General features: G+C 44.0%; 2 protein-coding genes across 3 annotated transcripts in view; one reads left to right on the top strand and one right to left on the bottom strand.

Moving 5' to 3' along the window:
- Window positions 1-8,144, top strand: part of UHRF1BP1 (UHRF1 binding protein 1) — a 61,200-nt gene extending 53,056 nt beyond the window's left edge. The window contains exons 17-22 of the mRNA XM_014529585.1: window positions 60-214; window positions 299-449; window positions 2,168-2,430; window positions 2,861-2,969; window positions 3,094-3,161; window positions 3,602-8,144. Coding sequence (XP_014385071.1) covers window positions 60-214; window positions 299-449; window positions 2,168-2,430; window positions 2,861-2,969; window positions 3,094-3,161; window positions 3,602-3,727 — 872 coding nt within the window. The 3' untranslated portion in view covers window positions 3,728-8,144. The remainder of the gene's footprint in view (window positions 1-59; window positions 215-298; window positions 450-2,167; window positions 2,431-2,860; window positions 2,970-3,093; window positions 3,162-3,601) is intronic.
- Window positions 8,145-8,373: 229 nt separating this feature from the next.
- TAF11 (TAF11 RNA polymerase II, TATA box binding protein (TBP)-associated factor, 28kDa) lies at window positions 8,374-14,816 on the bottom strand. Of its 2 annotated transcripts, XM_005881750.2 has the most exons (5): window positions 14,559-14,810; window positions 12,475-12,623; window positions 10,074-10,161; window positions 9,653-9,749; window positions 8,374-8,999 (listed from the first exon to the last, which is right to left on the bottom strand). In XM_005881750.2, exons 1-5 carry the CDS (start codon window positions 14,727-14,729, stop codon window positions 8,869-8,871), a joined length of 636 nt encoding a protein of 211 aa, XP_005881812.2. In that variant the 5' UTR covers window positions 14,730-14,810; the 3' UTR covers window positions 8,374-8,868. The 2 variants fall into 2 exon arrangements, with proteins under 2 accessions (XP_005881812.2, XP_005881813.2); XM_005881751.2 differs by lacking the exon at window positions 9,653-9,749 and having other exon boundaries at window positions 8,943-8,999; window positions 14,559-14,816.
- Window positions 14,817-15,150: the final 334 nt, after the last annotated feature.

Here is a 15,150-nt window from a genome sequence, read left to right as displayed (position 1 = left end):
GATTGTATTTGAACAGAAGTTTTTGACTTTCAAATTCTTTTGTTGTCTTTCTTATGCAGAGTCTGGTTCAGAATCTCTTCCACCAGGATCTCTTCCAAGTGCCCTGGACAGTGCTGGTGTTCAAGGGAGCTCCATCGTGGAGAGTTGTGGACAGGGGTCACCAGGGGCCAATAGTTTGGCCCCACCCAGTGGGGAAGACCTCCATCCTCACCCGGTCAGCTGCTCTCCTTCCTTCTCTGCAGAGAGCAGGCTCTAGGTTGGAAGCTCAGGAATCAGCTAAGATAGTCTCCTTTTACAGGTCTCGGTTCTGGTGCTGAAGGTAAATGAGGTGTCTTTGGGGATTGAGGTACGTGGTCAGGACCTGACTGTGGCCCTGCAAGCAGAGGAACTGAGCCTGCAGCACCTGGGCACCGTGGGACTCTGGCCGTTCCTGCATGGACAGTGCCCGGGTAAGGAGGGCGGCCATTCCAGGCAAGCTGGTGGGATTTGTCTGGGGCAGCCAGAGCTTAACTGGTTCCTGTCACTGCTCCAGCGGCAGCTGCCCTAGCCAAGCCCTTAGCCTTTCTCTCCAGTAGCCATTTGGGGGAGGAAGGACTCCCAACGAAGCCGCCTTCTTGCCAGGAACTTCTTTCTGGGGCTTTGCATTCAGTAGTAGGTTAGTCTTCATTTTCATTTCCCACATGCTCCTTAAGCTTATGCATGAGGACAGTGTCCACTTATTCGTTCGTGTGGCTGCTCACATCAGATTATATCTGACCAAGGAGCTTCTGTCACTCAGATTAAATCCTTTGATGTGAATTATCATTTAGACTTTAAAAGATGACAGGAAAAATCTGGGCTTGTGTTACATGTTTCATTTAAAATTTTGGTTTTTAAAATATTCAGTAAATACTAAGGAATACTTATAAGGTATATGTAAGGTATAAAAAAAATAACAATACAGTGAATCCACATACCCACCTCCTAGTTTAATAAAACAGTGCCATTAACTTTGGAGCCCTGGACTCCTCTCCTGAACCTCTGCCTCTCCTCTGTCAGAGGGAGCCACGGCATCCTGAATTTTGTATTTGTTACTCTCTTGCTTTACAGTTTCACATGTGTTTGTATCAATGTATTATTTTGCTTTGTGGGGTTTTGAGTTATTCTAAGTGGAATTATAGTTTATATTTTCTGATTTACTTCTTTCAAGCAACATGATATTCTTCAGATTCTTCCAGGCTGTTGAGTTAGCTATAATTCATTGTCTCTACTATATAATATTCTATTGTATAAATATACTACTTTTTGCTTTTTAAAAACAGCTTTATTGGGGGTATAATTTTTGCTTTTTATAAAACAGCATACTGTGAAATTCACTCACTATAAATGTACAATTCAATAACTTTTAGTACGTTTACAGAGTTGTGCAATCATCACCATCACCCCTCAAATACCTCTTGTACTCATCACTATATTTACTTATTCAGTCTATTCTGAACAGGCATTTGGATTGTTTGCAGTATTTTTGTGTTGCCTTGAACATCCTTGTACATGTCTCTAGTATGTATGTTGGAGAGTTCTCCAGAGTTCTGTTCCTGAGGATATCATTTCTAGGTCATTAGGGAAGGTATAGCTCTAACTGTTCTAGACAATGCCAGTTTGTTTTCTAAAATGGTTGTACCATTAGCAGTATGTAAGTACACGGTTGTTCCATATCCTTGGCTATAGCTGAGATTGTTTTTTGTGGAGTTTTGAGATTAGCATGGATCCTGCTTGGCTTTATCAGAGAGGCGTGCCTTTATCTGGGAAGACCAAGACTTGACAGAAAGGAAGAGACATTCAAATTTAGCAGAGTAGAGGGTTTTATGTTTTCAGAGCTTTCCTTGGCCATTCTTAGCAAGGCCAGCTTTTTTGGCCCTTTCCCTCCTGATCCACCATGGGAGTTATAGCAAGGGAGCCGAGCCCATGGTCTTCGTGGTCAGGCTGCTAGTGCTCAGATCCTGTCCTGCTATTATAAGTGGTGTAACTTTGGGCAATTATTCTCTGGGTCCTAGTTCCTTCATCTCTAAGATGGGAAGGATGGTAATACTTTTGGCATAGGGTTGTTATGAATATTATGTATACGAAAAGTGTTTAGAACAGTCCCTGACTATTAGTTAATTAATTTTTTCCTTCTGTCATCTCAAAGGTACAAGCTTTCTAGAATCCTCAACTTCGAAGACTTGCCACATCAGGCCAGCTGTGGGCCTTCGCTTTGAGGTGGGGCCTGGTGCAGCTGTTCATTCCCCCCTGGCCACAAAGAATGGCTTCCTGCATTTATTGCTTCAAGGCTGTGACCTTGAGCTGCTCACCTCAGTGCTCAATGGCCTGGGGCCCTTCTTGGAGGATGAGGAGATTCCGGTGGTAGTTCCCATGCAGATTGAGCTCCTGAACTCCAGGATCACCCTGAAGGTGAGAGAGTCTTTGGGTTTTCACCCTAGACTTTATCAGGCCAGGAATTCTGGCAGTGACAGCTTTAGCCTCTTGCCTTGTCACTGTAAAAGGAGTGAGGAGTGAGTGAGGAAAAGCATATTCGCATTCTTTGTCAGTGTTATAGCTCTACATACATATGTGTTGTCAAAAAGTCCTGTGTTCAGGTCAGAAGACCTGTCTGTAGCCCTGACCTTGTCCTTGGCGTGCAGCATGATTGTGTGAAATCCCTAGTTATCTGATCCTCAGTTTCACCATCTCTAGAGAGACTCATTGCTGCCTCTCACACCCTTGCAAGAATGTATGGATAAACGATGACATAGCAGTGCTTCAGACTGAATGGGAGAAGCCTGGGTTGTTACCTGATTGCTCTGCGTTGGTTGGGGCATCATGCATTCCCTCTTTCCTGTAGGATGATATCCCCCCCATCTACCCAACGTCTCCAGGCCCCGTGCCCATCACTCTAGCCATGGAGCATATTGTGCTGAAGCGGAGTGATGATGGTGTGTTCCACGTAGGCGGTGAGTTGGGCTTGTCAGCCCCCTGGCTTCCCTGTCTTTCTCCTGTAAGGGAATAGGTGACAACTAGGAATTGTCTGCATCTGGGCAGCAATTTGTCATTTAGAACCTTTACTTTTTTTTCCAGCTGCTGCTCAGGACAGACCATCAGCTGAAGTACCTAACAGTGAAAAGAGACAGCCCCCAAAAGAACAGGTATTTTTGGTGTTCACAGGGGAGGCTTTTGGACAACAGGAGAGGACCTGACTGAACAGTACCTTCCCCATAAGCCCCTAGGGACTGTAGTCGCAGAAGCTGGTAAAACCCAGAAGGCTGGAAAGGTTTCTCGTGCTGTATGTGGATGGGTGGTTTGGGCTCTGTCACCTAGTAGCAGCCTCTAGATGCGCTGAATAGAGGATGTAAATCAGGAGCTGGTGGTGGAAGGATGGTTGCTGATCACAGATCTTCCAGCTGCTGTCCCTCTAACTGATGAACTCTGAAGAGAGGATTAGGCTTCTAGAAAAAATCGAGTTGGGTTCTCTTGACCATTGGCCAAACTTGTGGATCTTTCTTCCACCTTGTTCCCGTACTGAGTGTTGTTGTTTTTTCAAGTTGTGTTACTTTATTCATTAACTGAATGACTTATTGTTCCTCAGGTGAAAGAACTGTCTACCCTACAAAAGGAACTTATAGAAACTAAACAAGCATTGGCCAATGCCAACCAGGATAAAGACAAACTTTTCCAGGAACTTAGGAAATATAACCCCTTCTTTGAGCTCTGACAGCTGTGGCTCAGCCATCTGTGCCAAGGAGAGGCAGTCACCAGCAACATCAGCACCCGTGACAGACGGCAGCCTCCAGTGTTGAATAAGTTGAGCTAAGGATGCCAGAGGGACCGGGCGTGCTTAACTCCTTTCTGCTATGGGTTGTCACTGGGATAGCAGATAGGGCCAAGCATGACCATGTTCCAGGAAATTGGGGGCAGCTTTGTGCGTGGCTCACGCATCACGTCTTGCTGTTGGGCCCTCTGCACACTAGGTGGCATCTTCTCCACACTGTAGGGCCATTTCACTGCATGGTTTCATGACAGACATTTGCTTCCTCCACAACCTGTGTGAACAAGGGGAAGTGCTCACCTCCTCAGTCACCCACAGAGCCACCAAAGATTCTCTTCCTAGAGCTTCCTGTAGCAGACCTGAACAGTCCTGCCTGAGCTCCGGCCACAGGGTAGAGTGGAATAGGAAGCAGCCAGCAAGGCGGGAGTCAGGAGGGGCACGAGATAAGGGAGACCGGGACCCTGCTTTTTTTGGAAAGGGAACCAAGCTCATATCTTCTTGGCTGATATTACAATCAGATTTTTCAGGGTTCAGCTTCCTTTGTTAGGCTTTGTCATTGTGAGGCTGTGGTAGAAAGTAAACAACAGCAGCTTTCCCTTCTGTAACACAATTTATTTGAAGTTTAAGTCAAAATAATAATCACTCTGGGTTAGGTGGTTGAAGGCATGATGTGGTAGGGATGAGCGGGGAGCTTGGTTCTGAGCCCCAGGTGCCTGCCTAGAATGCTGCCTCTTCTGCGGCTGCACCTCGGAGGTGCTTTCCTGTCTCCCCAGGGCCCCTGGCACAGCTGTTTCCCCAGCACTATGACTTTCTACCAGCACTCTCCTTAGCTCTTGGTTTGGGAGCTGAAAGTGTGTTTTAAACTATAACATAAACACCTTAGTCTGTTGCACCCCACTCCCCTCTATCACTGTGGCTTTTAAAATTATGTAATTTTGACTTAAAAAAAATACCCTTCATCCTAGCTAGGTTTTGACCCCTGCCCCCCAAAAAGCGCAATTTCCTCCTTTCTTTCCTATCTAATTCTTCCTTAACACTACCTTCATCTATACTGTTTTGTGTACTTCAGACTGTGTTGATTGGACAGAAACTCATCAGCTAACTCACCTTGAATCTGCAGGATGGTAAATTAGTGATTTAGTAGTGTCAGTAAAGTCTTAATCACATTGACCTATTGAAGGAAAGGTAAAATGTTTCCCTGTGGGAAATCATGCCCAACTTGTATGTTATAGATTTTTTAGGATAAAAAGAAACATGTGTTCAAGAAGGAACAGTATCTAATTTGTTCAGACTTTTAAAGAACTTTTGTCAAGTTCTTCATTAAGGCAGTTTAAAAGCACCAGTTACTGTGAGATTATGGGAATATTTTGTCATGCTTAGGAAACAACTTAGAGACTTAAGAATAAACATGTTTCTGGAAAGACTGTTAACAGGGGAAGTTTCCTACTGATTGATGCTTGGTTGAACCTTATTTAATATTTTCATAAATAACCTGAAAGTAGGATATTACAATGCAATCATATGTCACTACTTCTAGGCATTGAAAGGTAAACCAGAAGAGACTTTAAAAACACACACACACACACACCCAAAACTGCAGAAGGGCCACAAGCCAGGCTGTGAATACTCAGGAAAGTGACAGGTGAGGTTCAGTGCAGGTGAGTGTGAAGGAATGCACTTACGGAAAACAGCACAGCAGCCGACGAGGCAGTGCGCTCTGTTAAAACTCAGGACAGAAACGGAGGCATTGCTGAGGGGAAGGGTCGATGTGCTACTGAGGCCAAAAGGCCAATTACATCATCAGCAAGGACACATGGAGGCAACCCAGAAAAGGACCTCACACGGCCATGCACATGTGCACCTCAGGTCTTACTTAAAATATACAGCTGCAGAGAGCAGCGAAAATGATGGGGGGTGGAGGCACTTAGATGAGGACCCATCTTGAACGATGATAGCGGAGGGTGGTGTTTGATCACATATCCAGCAAGAGGAAGGACATGTTCACCAGGTCCTGAAATACTAGCTCTCGGGCTGTACCGCAGAGCCTTAGGCAAAAGGAAGCACTCCTCATAGCAAATCAGAAACTTGTGGGGCTCGTTGTCAAGGTGCGGGGCAGGACCTGTGTGGGGCCGCAGGAGGGGTAGGGAGTCCTTGCATGGTGTAGGCCCCCGAAAGGAATTGCAGGCCACTGGGGCTATTTGGTGAAATACGACTCCACAGACTCCCTTAATGCTTCTTCAAAGGCAGAATGGAGAACAAATGGATCAGCAGTCCTCTCAAGTATGGCATTTCTAAAGTCTTGGAAGGGGAGGAGGGAGATCCAGTCCCTGGAAAATGGAATTATTCAACCTTAGGCTCACCAGAATTGGTTTAAAATCACACTGATTTTCTTCCCTTTCTCTTTTCCTGGCCCACCATATCCCTCTGGCATCCCTCCATGCGAAGAACATGCCTAATCGGCATTGCCTGGTATACCTTTACCTTAAGAACTTGTGCTTGATGGCAGGCAGTAGAAACAACCTGGGCAATACCAAGGTTAACCCCGTTAATAGCCAGCTCAGTTTCTGGCCTTTCTGGGGCTCTGGTCCATGTGACAAATGGAGCCCTATATCTGACTTCCATTATACAGCAGCTTTGGCCATTGTATCTTGAAATCGTCCCTCAGGAAATACGGTCGGGGTCATTGTCCCATGGAATTTTAGTAAACATCTTGTGTAACTTCCTGCTTCTCTTCAGTGGAAGGAAGATTTTTTTTTCATAATGAAGAAATGTGAACTGGTTATCATCAGGATAAATGTGAAGGAAAAAAGTGGAAGGAAAAAATAGTACCAGCTCCTTTGGACTGCTTACGATTTCTGCCTTGGAGCTCGAAGACTCTGAACAAGAAATAATACCTCACGAAATCGTCTGGAGTGATGACAGCACCACTTCCCAGACGCCAGCCACTGCACATCTGCATTTCGGCTGTGAAACATTTACAACTATCTCATCTGTGACTGTCTACATTTCCTGTTTACATGGATGTACTGGAGATATGCTTTAGTGCACTTGCACTGGTGTAAATCTCTCAGCTGAGCTGCAGGGATGGTTTTCAATCTCAAATTGTTTTCAACTACTGGAATAATGAACCTAGTTTCTTAAGACAAAAGGTGTGGGTTCCATTCTTGTGTTGGCTGCTTTTTGCTGTGTATTTAATCTGACCTTGATTTTGCCATGGGCCTCAACTTTATGTATTTTTTCATGGTTCTAAAAGAAATGGTTCCTGCGTATGGAATATCCAAGGCGTAAACACCACCCCTCACACATCCCATAACTTGACCCACTTACATGAGCTTCCCCTTAGTTCAGGAGGGTGGTGGGAAGGTTGTTTGAGGTATTGCTGTGGTGATACGGGAACTTTCCATTTTAACCTTTACACTAAGGGCTTGTGTTTTTTTCCTCCTTTAATACTTGACTAAACATCTAAAATCAGCCAAAACACCATAAAACCATGGAAATAACTGAACATTGCTGCATAAGCTAACAGGTAGCATCCTGTTATTGAGAACTGTGAAAGCTGTGATTTACCATGGTCATTAAGTTTCAAGAGATTCTGGTGGATGTACTATCCTCTCACCAATGGCTTCCCCCACCTTCTGCTAGGATAAGAATATTCCTGGTCACCTCTGGGGAGGTGTGGGTAGTAGCTATTGTTGGATGGGGATTATTTTCCCCATCTCTTAAACAGACACAAGGTGAAGCACTCTTAGTCTTCAACTGGGAGGTTTTGCTAAGTGGCCAGACTTGGCATGTGAACTTTCTCCCTTGTTAAGTTCCAGCCTTGTCCAGTATCTTACATTGAAATATAGTTCCTATAACTTAAAAATATTCCTGTTAGAACTGAGAATGTTTGTTTGTTTCCCCAGTTCCCCTTGGTTCTTTAGTTTTTGGTCAAGAGGTAGCCTTTTACCACCACTTCTTAGCCCCACTGAAGTTGTCTTCTCCATTGGCTAAGGACAAGTTGAACACCATGACTCTAGTAAGATACTAAGTCAGATTTGCCCAACTTTGTGAGTCTTTCCCCACTCAGGGTGCTCCACCGAATGGAAAGCTTCAGAGCAGCTTCAAGCCCTCCTCCCTGTGACACTGAGAGGAAAGAATTCCTGGGGACTGCCAACTAATACTGTAGCCTTATTATTGCTAATCACTGTCACGGAAAGGTCACACCATTCCCCTTCATTTGAGGAAAACAATGAGAATTTATCTGATGAACTGGAATAGTGGTCAGTATTGGGAAACTTTAATGTTGCAATATCTAATCAAACTTGGAGTGTACTGGTTCTGTGAACCACCTGAAAAAGCAAATTAAACTTATTAAACAGAACTAGTTGTGTTATATCTATTTATAAGAAATCTGAAATATATAGGCTTTTACATTGTTCTTAAGTGCTTTAAGTACTCTTTTTGATACTAAATTTTAATAGCTCTAGTAGAAAGTGAGGGTTCAAATTTTCACAAAAAAAACCCCAAGACCAGTTTTACTGACACCAAAAAAAAAGAATGATGAATTCCCCCTATTCCAACCAGTTAGACAGAAAATGAACACACATACAACAAGTTGGAAAACAGTTTAATGATCACTCACCAAAATCCATCGGAGATTCTTTAATGTTTACAGGGAGAAACTATTCCACTACTCCTGCATCACAACGTTATTCATTTGGAGTAGCACTAAGTCAGAAGTTCCTGGCTGTTTCATCTACTTAAAATCAGAGGTAAGAAAACCTAAGACAGCAACTCCAGGCTCCAGTGCGTAACCATCAAAGTTCTCTTGGAAAGGTTTTCTCTCTGAAAGCAGCTCCTGTCCAGGGAAGCCATGCCCATGTGCCTTTCTGCTTCCAACTAGCCAGACAATTAAATGCCGCAAAATGCCCAAAGGTCCCAATATTTAGTCAAGGCATGTATGACACAGGCCGCATGCTTTCCAGGTGTGATGAACAGTGTTGAGAAAGACATTGAGACATGGGCAGATCCCGGAGCACCAGTGCACAGCCTGCAATCCCAAGTCTGGACCCAACACCAGTGCCAGGCCTTTCTCGGCTTCGGTCTTAGAAGAAGATGATTTTTTTGTGCTTCGAGTTGGGTATTTGTCCCTTCGACTTTAACCTCCGAACAGCCTCCCTCATATGTTTGGGTTGTAGTGGTGGCATTTCTCCCCACTTCTCACACACATCCAGTGCTAAAGAGGGGGTAAGGAGACAGTTTTGTGATCACACCAGAGCTTATTCACAATCCTTTTGAGTACTGTAATTCTCATCAACTCTTCTAAGCTTGCTGAGGAAATAAACCAAGGCATTTTCTCTAGAATGTACCATGTTTGCCCTGGCCAGCGTGATTCAGTGGTTAGGGCACTGGGCCTGGCACTGAAGGGTCTGGGTTCGATTCCTGGTCAAGGGCACATACTGGGGTTGCTAGTGATTAGCAGTGGGCAGCAGCCAAGTTCTTTACTCGATAAGTACGGGAGCAGTTCCAGGGGTCATAACATCAGGGATAACTCCTCACACTGGTCAGCCCCAGTGACAGCTTTTCTTGTATCTTTTGGCAGCAGAAATGAACAAAGTTCATTGGAGAAAAATACAAGGTCCGCTTCTGTCACCCTGGGCTTCGGACAGGAATCAGGAAGGGACATTTCCTAGATGGTTCCTAACTCCCAGTAGGGAAACTCTGAAGGACTAATGGTCATGTTCTGCCGAATACAAAGGCTCCCCCCTTGGTCAACCTCTAGTGTAAGTGGAAACTACTACAGGGGCCTTATTAAGTCCCTCAGTCCCAATGTTCTTGAAAATAAGACCATCACAGGTTCAATCCATTACTTATACCAACACCACTCACCTTCTTCTACCACTTCCCCGACGAAAACCTTGGAAATACCCGACATAGCAATAACCACATTCTGAGACACGGAGGTGCCAGTGATGGACTGGATAAGCTGGAGAGAAGGACAAAGACTGGTTAAAGTAGTCCAGCCCGGCTTCAGAAACAAGTGCCCATAGAGCTCTGCACTGAGTGTTTACTAAAGGCCGGGTGCTGAAATTGAGACTATTAAAGCAACGATTCTGTTTGTCAAGATCCTATCCCTGGAATACAAAACCGAAACTGGTCAAATTATTGAGGGACATGTTATTTTTATTTTCCCGCCTAAATGACCCCCAACTTGCCTAACATGTCACTTCCAAATGCCAAGGGACATAACTCTGGAGTCCAGTTTGGTTCTTCCAGCTGATGAAAATGAAGTGTGATAGTCCATCCTTACCCTTTTAATGGCCGCCTTAGGGAAAGCTGAACGGCGGTACATTTCATAACGGTTCAGCTGCTCCTCAGAAAAAGAAGAAACCAGGATCCTAGACAAAGATTCAGGTAATTAAGTTAACTTATAAGAAGAATGCTTAAAATATTTATTACACCAATAAAATCAAGTGTCAAATAGAAAATGAATTGTCAAGGGGTTGATAGTATTAGGTTAATGCTCATGAAGAATGAAGATAAAGTATTTCTACTCTTAAGGCACTTGAGAATAAGTGAAACAACTTCCTTTTTTTACTTTATTAAGAACAAAAACTTAAAAAACAATGTTAGGTCACTGTATCATACCATATAAATTGTGTTTTCAGCCTTAGGCTCTCTCCTATAATGCTACCTTACTACACTTCACGTTATTGTAAAAATTTAATATATAAATGTATGTTCAAACCAGTAGTTTTCAACATTAACAGATTAAGGAGGAAAATTTTGTAAAATATATGGAAAAGGGTTAATACTGTATAGCAGTGGTTCTCAACCTGTGGGTCGCGAACAATGAAAATACATCCTGCATATCAGATATTTACATTATGATTCATAACAGTAGCAAAATTACAGTTATAAAGTAGCAACAAAAATAATTTTATGGTTGGGGGTCACAACATGAGGAACTGTATTAAAGGGTCGCGGCATTAGGAAGGTTGAGAGCCACTGCTCTATAGGAATGAATTCTTTCACATAAATAAAACAATGGCCATACCAATTTTATTTATTAAATATATATTTTTTATTGATTTCAGAGAGAAAGGGAGAGAGAGACAGAAACATCAATGATGAGAGAGAATCAGTGATCAGCTGCCTCCTGCACGCCCCCCTACTGGGGACCAAGCCCGAAACATGGGCATGTGCCCTGACGTGGTTCATAGGTTAATGCTCAACCACTGAGGAGCCATACCAATTTTAGAAAATGAGCAAAGGACATGAACCGAAACTTTACAAAAGCACCAATGGCCAATAAGTATAGAGGAAAAAAAAATTAACTTTCACTAGTAAAGAAATTAAAATAATAAACAAGATAACATTTTCCATAAACCAGATTGACAAGTATTAAGAATGGTACTAAGGAAAATGGGAAGACAGAAAGTCATACATGCTGATAGAATGTGAAAAGGAACAACCGTTTTGGAGAAGAATTTAGAAATATGTATGAAAATCCTTTGAAAATATTCATACTATTTGAACTAGCAACTACACTTCCTGTTTATTACAGGAATCAAATGGAGAAGTATGTAAAGATGTGCATCATAATGTTGTAAAAAAAAATCCAAAACACAAGAACAGTTGCAGGGATTGGTCAAATTATGGTCCATCCACACAATGAATACAATGTAGCCATTAAAAATGATGATTTACAGGCATATTTACTGACACGAAAATATTTAGCAATACATATCAAACATTAAAAAACAAACATGAAGAGGTATATACCCTGGGTAAACTCTAAGTGGTGGGATTATGGGTAACTATTTTTTTTCTACTTTTCTGTATTCTCTGGATTCTTTGCAATGAAACCATACTACTTTTACAATCAGAAAGCAAATGAAGCTATTTCCATTTTGAAGAAAATTATGACCTAGATCAGTGATGGCGAACCTTTTGAGCTCGGCGTGTCAGCATTTTGAAAAACCCTAACTTAACTCTGGTGCCATGTCACATATAGAAATTTTCTGATATTTGCAACCATAGTAAAACAAAGATTTATATTTTTGATATTTATTTTATATATTTAAATGCCATTTAACAAAGAAAAATCAATCAAAAAAATGAGTTCGCATGTCACCTCTGACACGCGTGTCATAGGTTCGCCATCACTGACCTAGATATATAGTTATTGACATGCAATGCATCTACCATACTTAATGTAAAAAATGGTTACAAATGGTATTTATTGATTTTTTACAGAGAGGGATAGAGAGTTAGAAACATCGATGAGAGAGAAACATCGATCAGCTGCCTCCTGCACACTCCCCACTAGGGATGTGCCCGCAACCAAGGTACATGCCCTTGACTGGAATCGAACCCGGGACCCTTGAGTCCGCAGGCCGACGCTCTATCTACTGAGCCAAACCGGTTAGGACTACAAATGGTATTTAACATCTTTGAAAAATTTGTTGTAGATATACATATATGTATAGAAAATATCTTGGAGAATATATAGCAAAATATTAATAGTATTTATTTTGGTGGTAAATTGGTATTTTTTTTACTTATTTATATTTCCTATGATATACCAATGTATTAATTACTTTATTTTGAGTTTATAAAAGAAAAAAGTTGAAGGTCAAGAAAAATTTCTTAATTTTGTGTGGTCAAGTTAGAGCCTTGCAATGGGGAAAGATCAGAAAGTAACTTACTGCATCTTTTGAATCTCATCTTCATCCACTTTCTGCTTCTTCTCTTTCTTTTCTTTGGTGTCTATTTTCAGTTTTTTGGCTGCAGGAGTGAGTAATGATGAGTCTTCCCTTTCAACTGCTGTTAAATCTGAGATGTCCTGACTCTTGAGCTGAGGAGGTGAAAGAAACACTTTTATATATTTGGCCTACTTTCCAGACTCGGGTAAGGTAAGAAGACATCATTCTCATTACAACACAACAAATCCACTTATTCAATGGTAGGATACACTATCTCCCCGAAAGAAATTTATAGCCCAGCTGTGGAAAGAACACGAGCGAAAAATCCAGTTTTCCAGTTTAGTATGCTCATGGCTCCCACATTTGTTTACAAGGGCAATACAATGCCAAGGATCATGAAAACCTTTCCCCCTGAGCCCACTCTCCCAACCTCATTCTTAGAGGGGATGTCAGAAAAGTCCTTTCCATCCAGCCAGCTCTTCTGCCTCTAAGCCTATAGATCTCTTTACTTGTGATGATTCCATGTGGAAAGAATATTAAAAAGGAGGCATCTTCTCATCAAAACAGTGTTTCTTTGAGTTTGGAACATTTAAATGAGCTTCTCCCACATGTAGTACTCTTTTCTTCCTATCTTTTAATTCTACAGCATCATGCAAGTATTTACTAGGCTGAAAACTTTGTGAAGACAGGTTTGTCTCATCATTTATCTCACCCCACGAAAGCGTTTAGCATAGTTTTATTTATCCTAGATTTTAAAATTATATAGATTTCAGAGAGGAAGGGAGAGAGAGAGATAGAAACATCATGATGAGAGAGAACCATGGATTGGCTGCCTCCTGCACGCCCCACAGTGAGGATCTAGCCTGCAACCTGGCACGTGCCCTGACCTGGAATCGAACTGTGACCTGTGACCTCCTCGTTCAGAGGTCGATGCTCAACCACTGAGCCAGGCCAGCTGGGCCAGATTCCTTCTTAAAAGTTTCACAACATTGTTCTAGAGGTCGATGCTCAACCACTGAGCCAGGCCAGCTGGGTCAGATTCCTTCTTAAAAGTTTCACAACATTGTTCTTTTTCTAAAAGTCCTTACTTTCTATATTTTAATAAAACCTGATGCTCTGAAAGGCTGTTTCTGTCTAATCCAGTGGTTCTCAACCTTCCTAATGCCGCGACCCTTTAATACAGTTCCTCATGTTGTGATGACCCCCAACCATAAAATTATTTTTGTTGCTACTTCATAACTGTAATTTTGCTACTGTTATGAATCGTAATGTAAATATCTGATATGCAGCATGTATCTTTCATTGTTACAAATTGAACATAATTAAAGCATAGTGATTAATCACAAAAACAATATGTAATTATATATGTGTTTTCCGATGGTCTTAGGCGACCCCCAAAGGGGTCGCGACCCACAGGGTGAGAACCGCTGGCTAATCTAATGTCCTTCCACGATCTCTTTAAACGCCATACTTACAGCTCTAAGAGCCTACGGTTCTCTCTCTAGAAGGGGAACCCAGAGAACCCCGAGCTTCTGGTCCCCTGGCTGACGCTCGGCTAGCGAGCACTGCGGCGCTTCGGCCTCGCACAACTGATGGGTCTGGTGTGTTTATGCGACAGAGAGACCCTGGACATAAGGTGAGTAAAGCGGTCACGCCCCCCAGCCTCCCTTTAACGGCCCTGCTGCCTAGAATAACAACGTTATGCTCAGCAACAGCTGAGAGAACCACAGGGCAGTGGAAGGGATTCTAGGCGTCCTGGGTTCTCGCTCTTGCCTGTCTCAGGGAGACATCGGATCCCAACTTCCTCACCAGGAAAACCAAGACGCTATTAAAATCCCCTCAGAAGGAGTGTTAATAGTCAAGGGCCGGGATTAAAAATATGAACCCCGTGCTTGGGTCTCCCGGACCGGACCAGCCCTACAGTGCGGCCTCCGCCCACCCCGACCCGCCTCCGCGACTGCAGATCGGAGGGACCCTGTGCGTCCCAATGGTCCCGGCCTGGGCGGGGGGTGGGGAGCCACAGGCAGGCGGTGGCGCAGCCAGAGCACCATCTCGGGGTCCTCTCGGCCCCGCCAACGTCTCCCTACCTCGCCTTCCTCTGTCGCGGCTTCTTTCAAATCCCCGTCTCCGTCCGCGTCCGCTTCCTCCGGGTGTCCGTCCGCGTCGGTGGTCCCAGGGCCCGCGGGGGCCGCGGCCGCCTCGTCGGACCCCTCTGTCTCCCCGCCTTTTTCCGCGGGCGACTCGCAGGCGCCATCCATCGCAGCCGAATGCGGGACTGCGGGTCGCGGAGCGGCCACACACCGGAGCTGGCAGCTCACTTCCGGTCGTCGCGCCGCGATGACGTCACCCGCCGGTTCCTCCGCGGTCATTCGGAGGCGACGTGCGGGCTCCGCTTTAAGCGTGGCGGTGGGAGCGAGCACGGGTTTCAGCTGGTGGGCTTTCCATCCCGGGAAAGCCGCCGGTGAAAGGGGAGCTGCACGGCTTACCGGAGGCCTCCCTCTCCCTGCCGCCTCTCACGCCCCCACGGGGTTTGTCCAGCCCATTTGTCCACTCCACGCCATTGAGCGCCCGCTTCGAGCCGGGAGCAGTGCTGGTGCCAGAAACAAACATAGTTTATGCCCAAGTACATGACTTCTCCAATCGCGGGCACCCACGGTTGGGGGCGGTTTCCCACACCTG

This window comes from Myotis brandtii, unplaced genomic scaffold (genome assembly GCF_000412655.1).
Source record: "Myotis brandtii unplaced genomic scaffold, ASM41265v1 scaffold687, whole genome shotgun sequence".
In the NCBI taxonomy this organism is placed as follows: Eukaryota; Metazoa; Chordata; class Mammalia; order Chiroptera; family Vespertilionidae; genus Myotis; species Myotis brandtii.
The sequence above is the reverse complement of the archived record's forward strand: the minus strand, read 5'-3'. Positions and strand labels throughout refer to the sequence as shown.

Bases quoted from the DNA above. Each gene is read 5' to 3' on its own strand.
- TAF11 (XM_005881750.2), bottom strand. From the start codon at position 14,729: ATGGATGGCGCCTGCGAGTCGCCCGCGGAAAAAGGCGGGGAGACAGAG. The intron at 12,624-14,558 runs GTAGGGAGACGT...TCACCTCCTCAG, and splicing joins CCGCGACAGAGGAAGGCGAG to CTCAAGAGTCAGGACATCTC. The intron at 9,750-10,073 runs GTAAGGATGGAC...CCTTCTCTCCAG, and splicing joins CTAAGGCGGCCATTAAAAGG to CTTATCCAGTCCATCACTGG.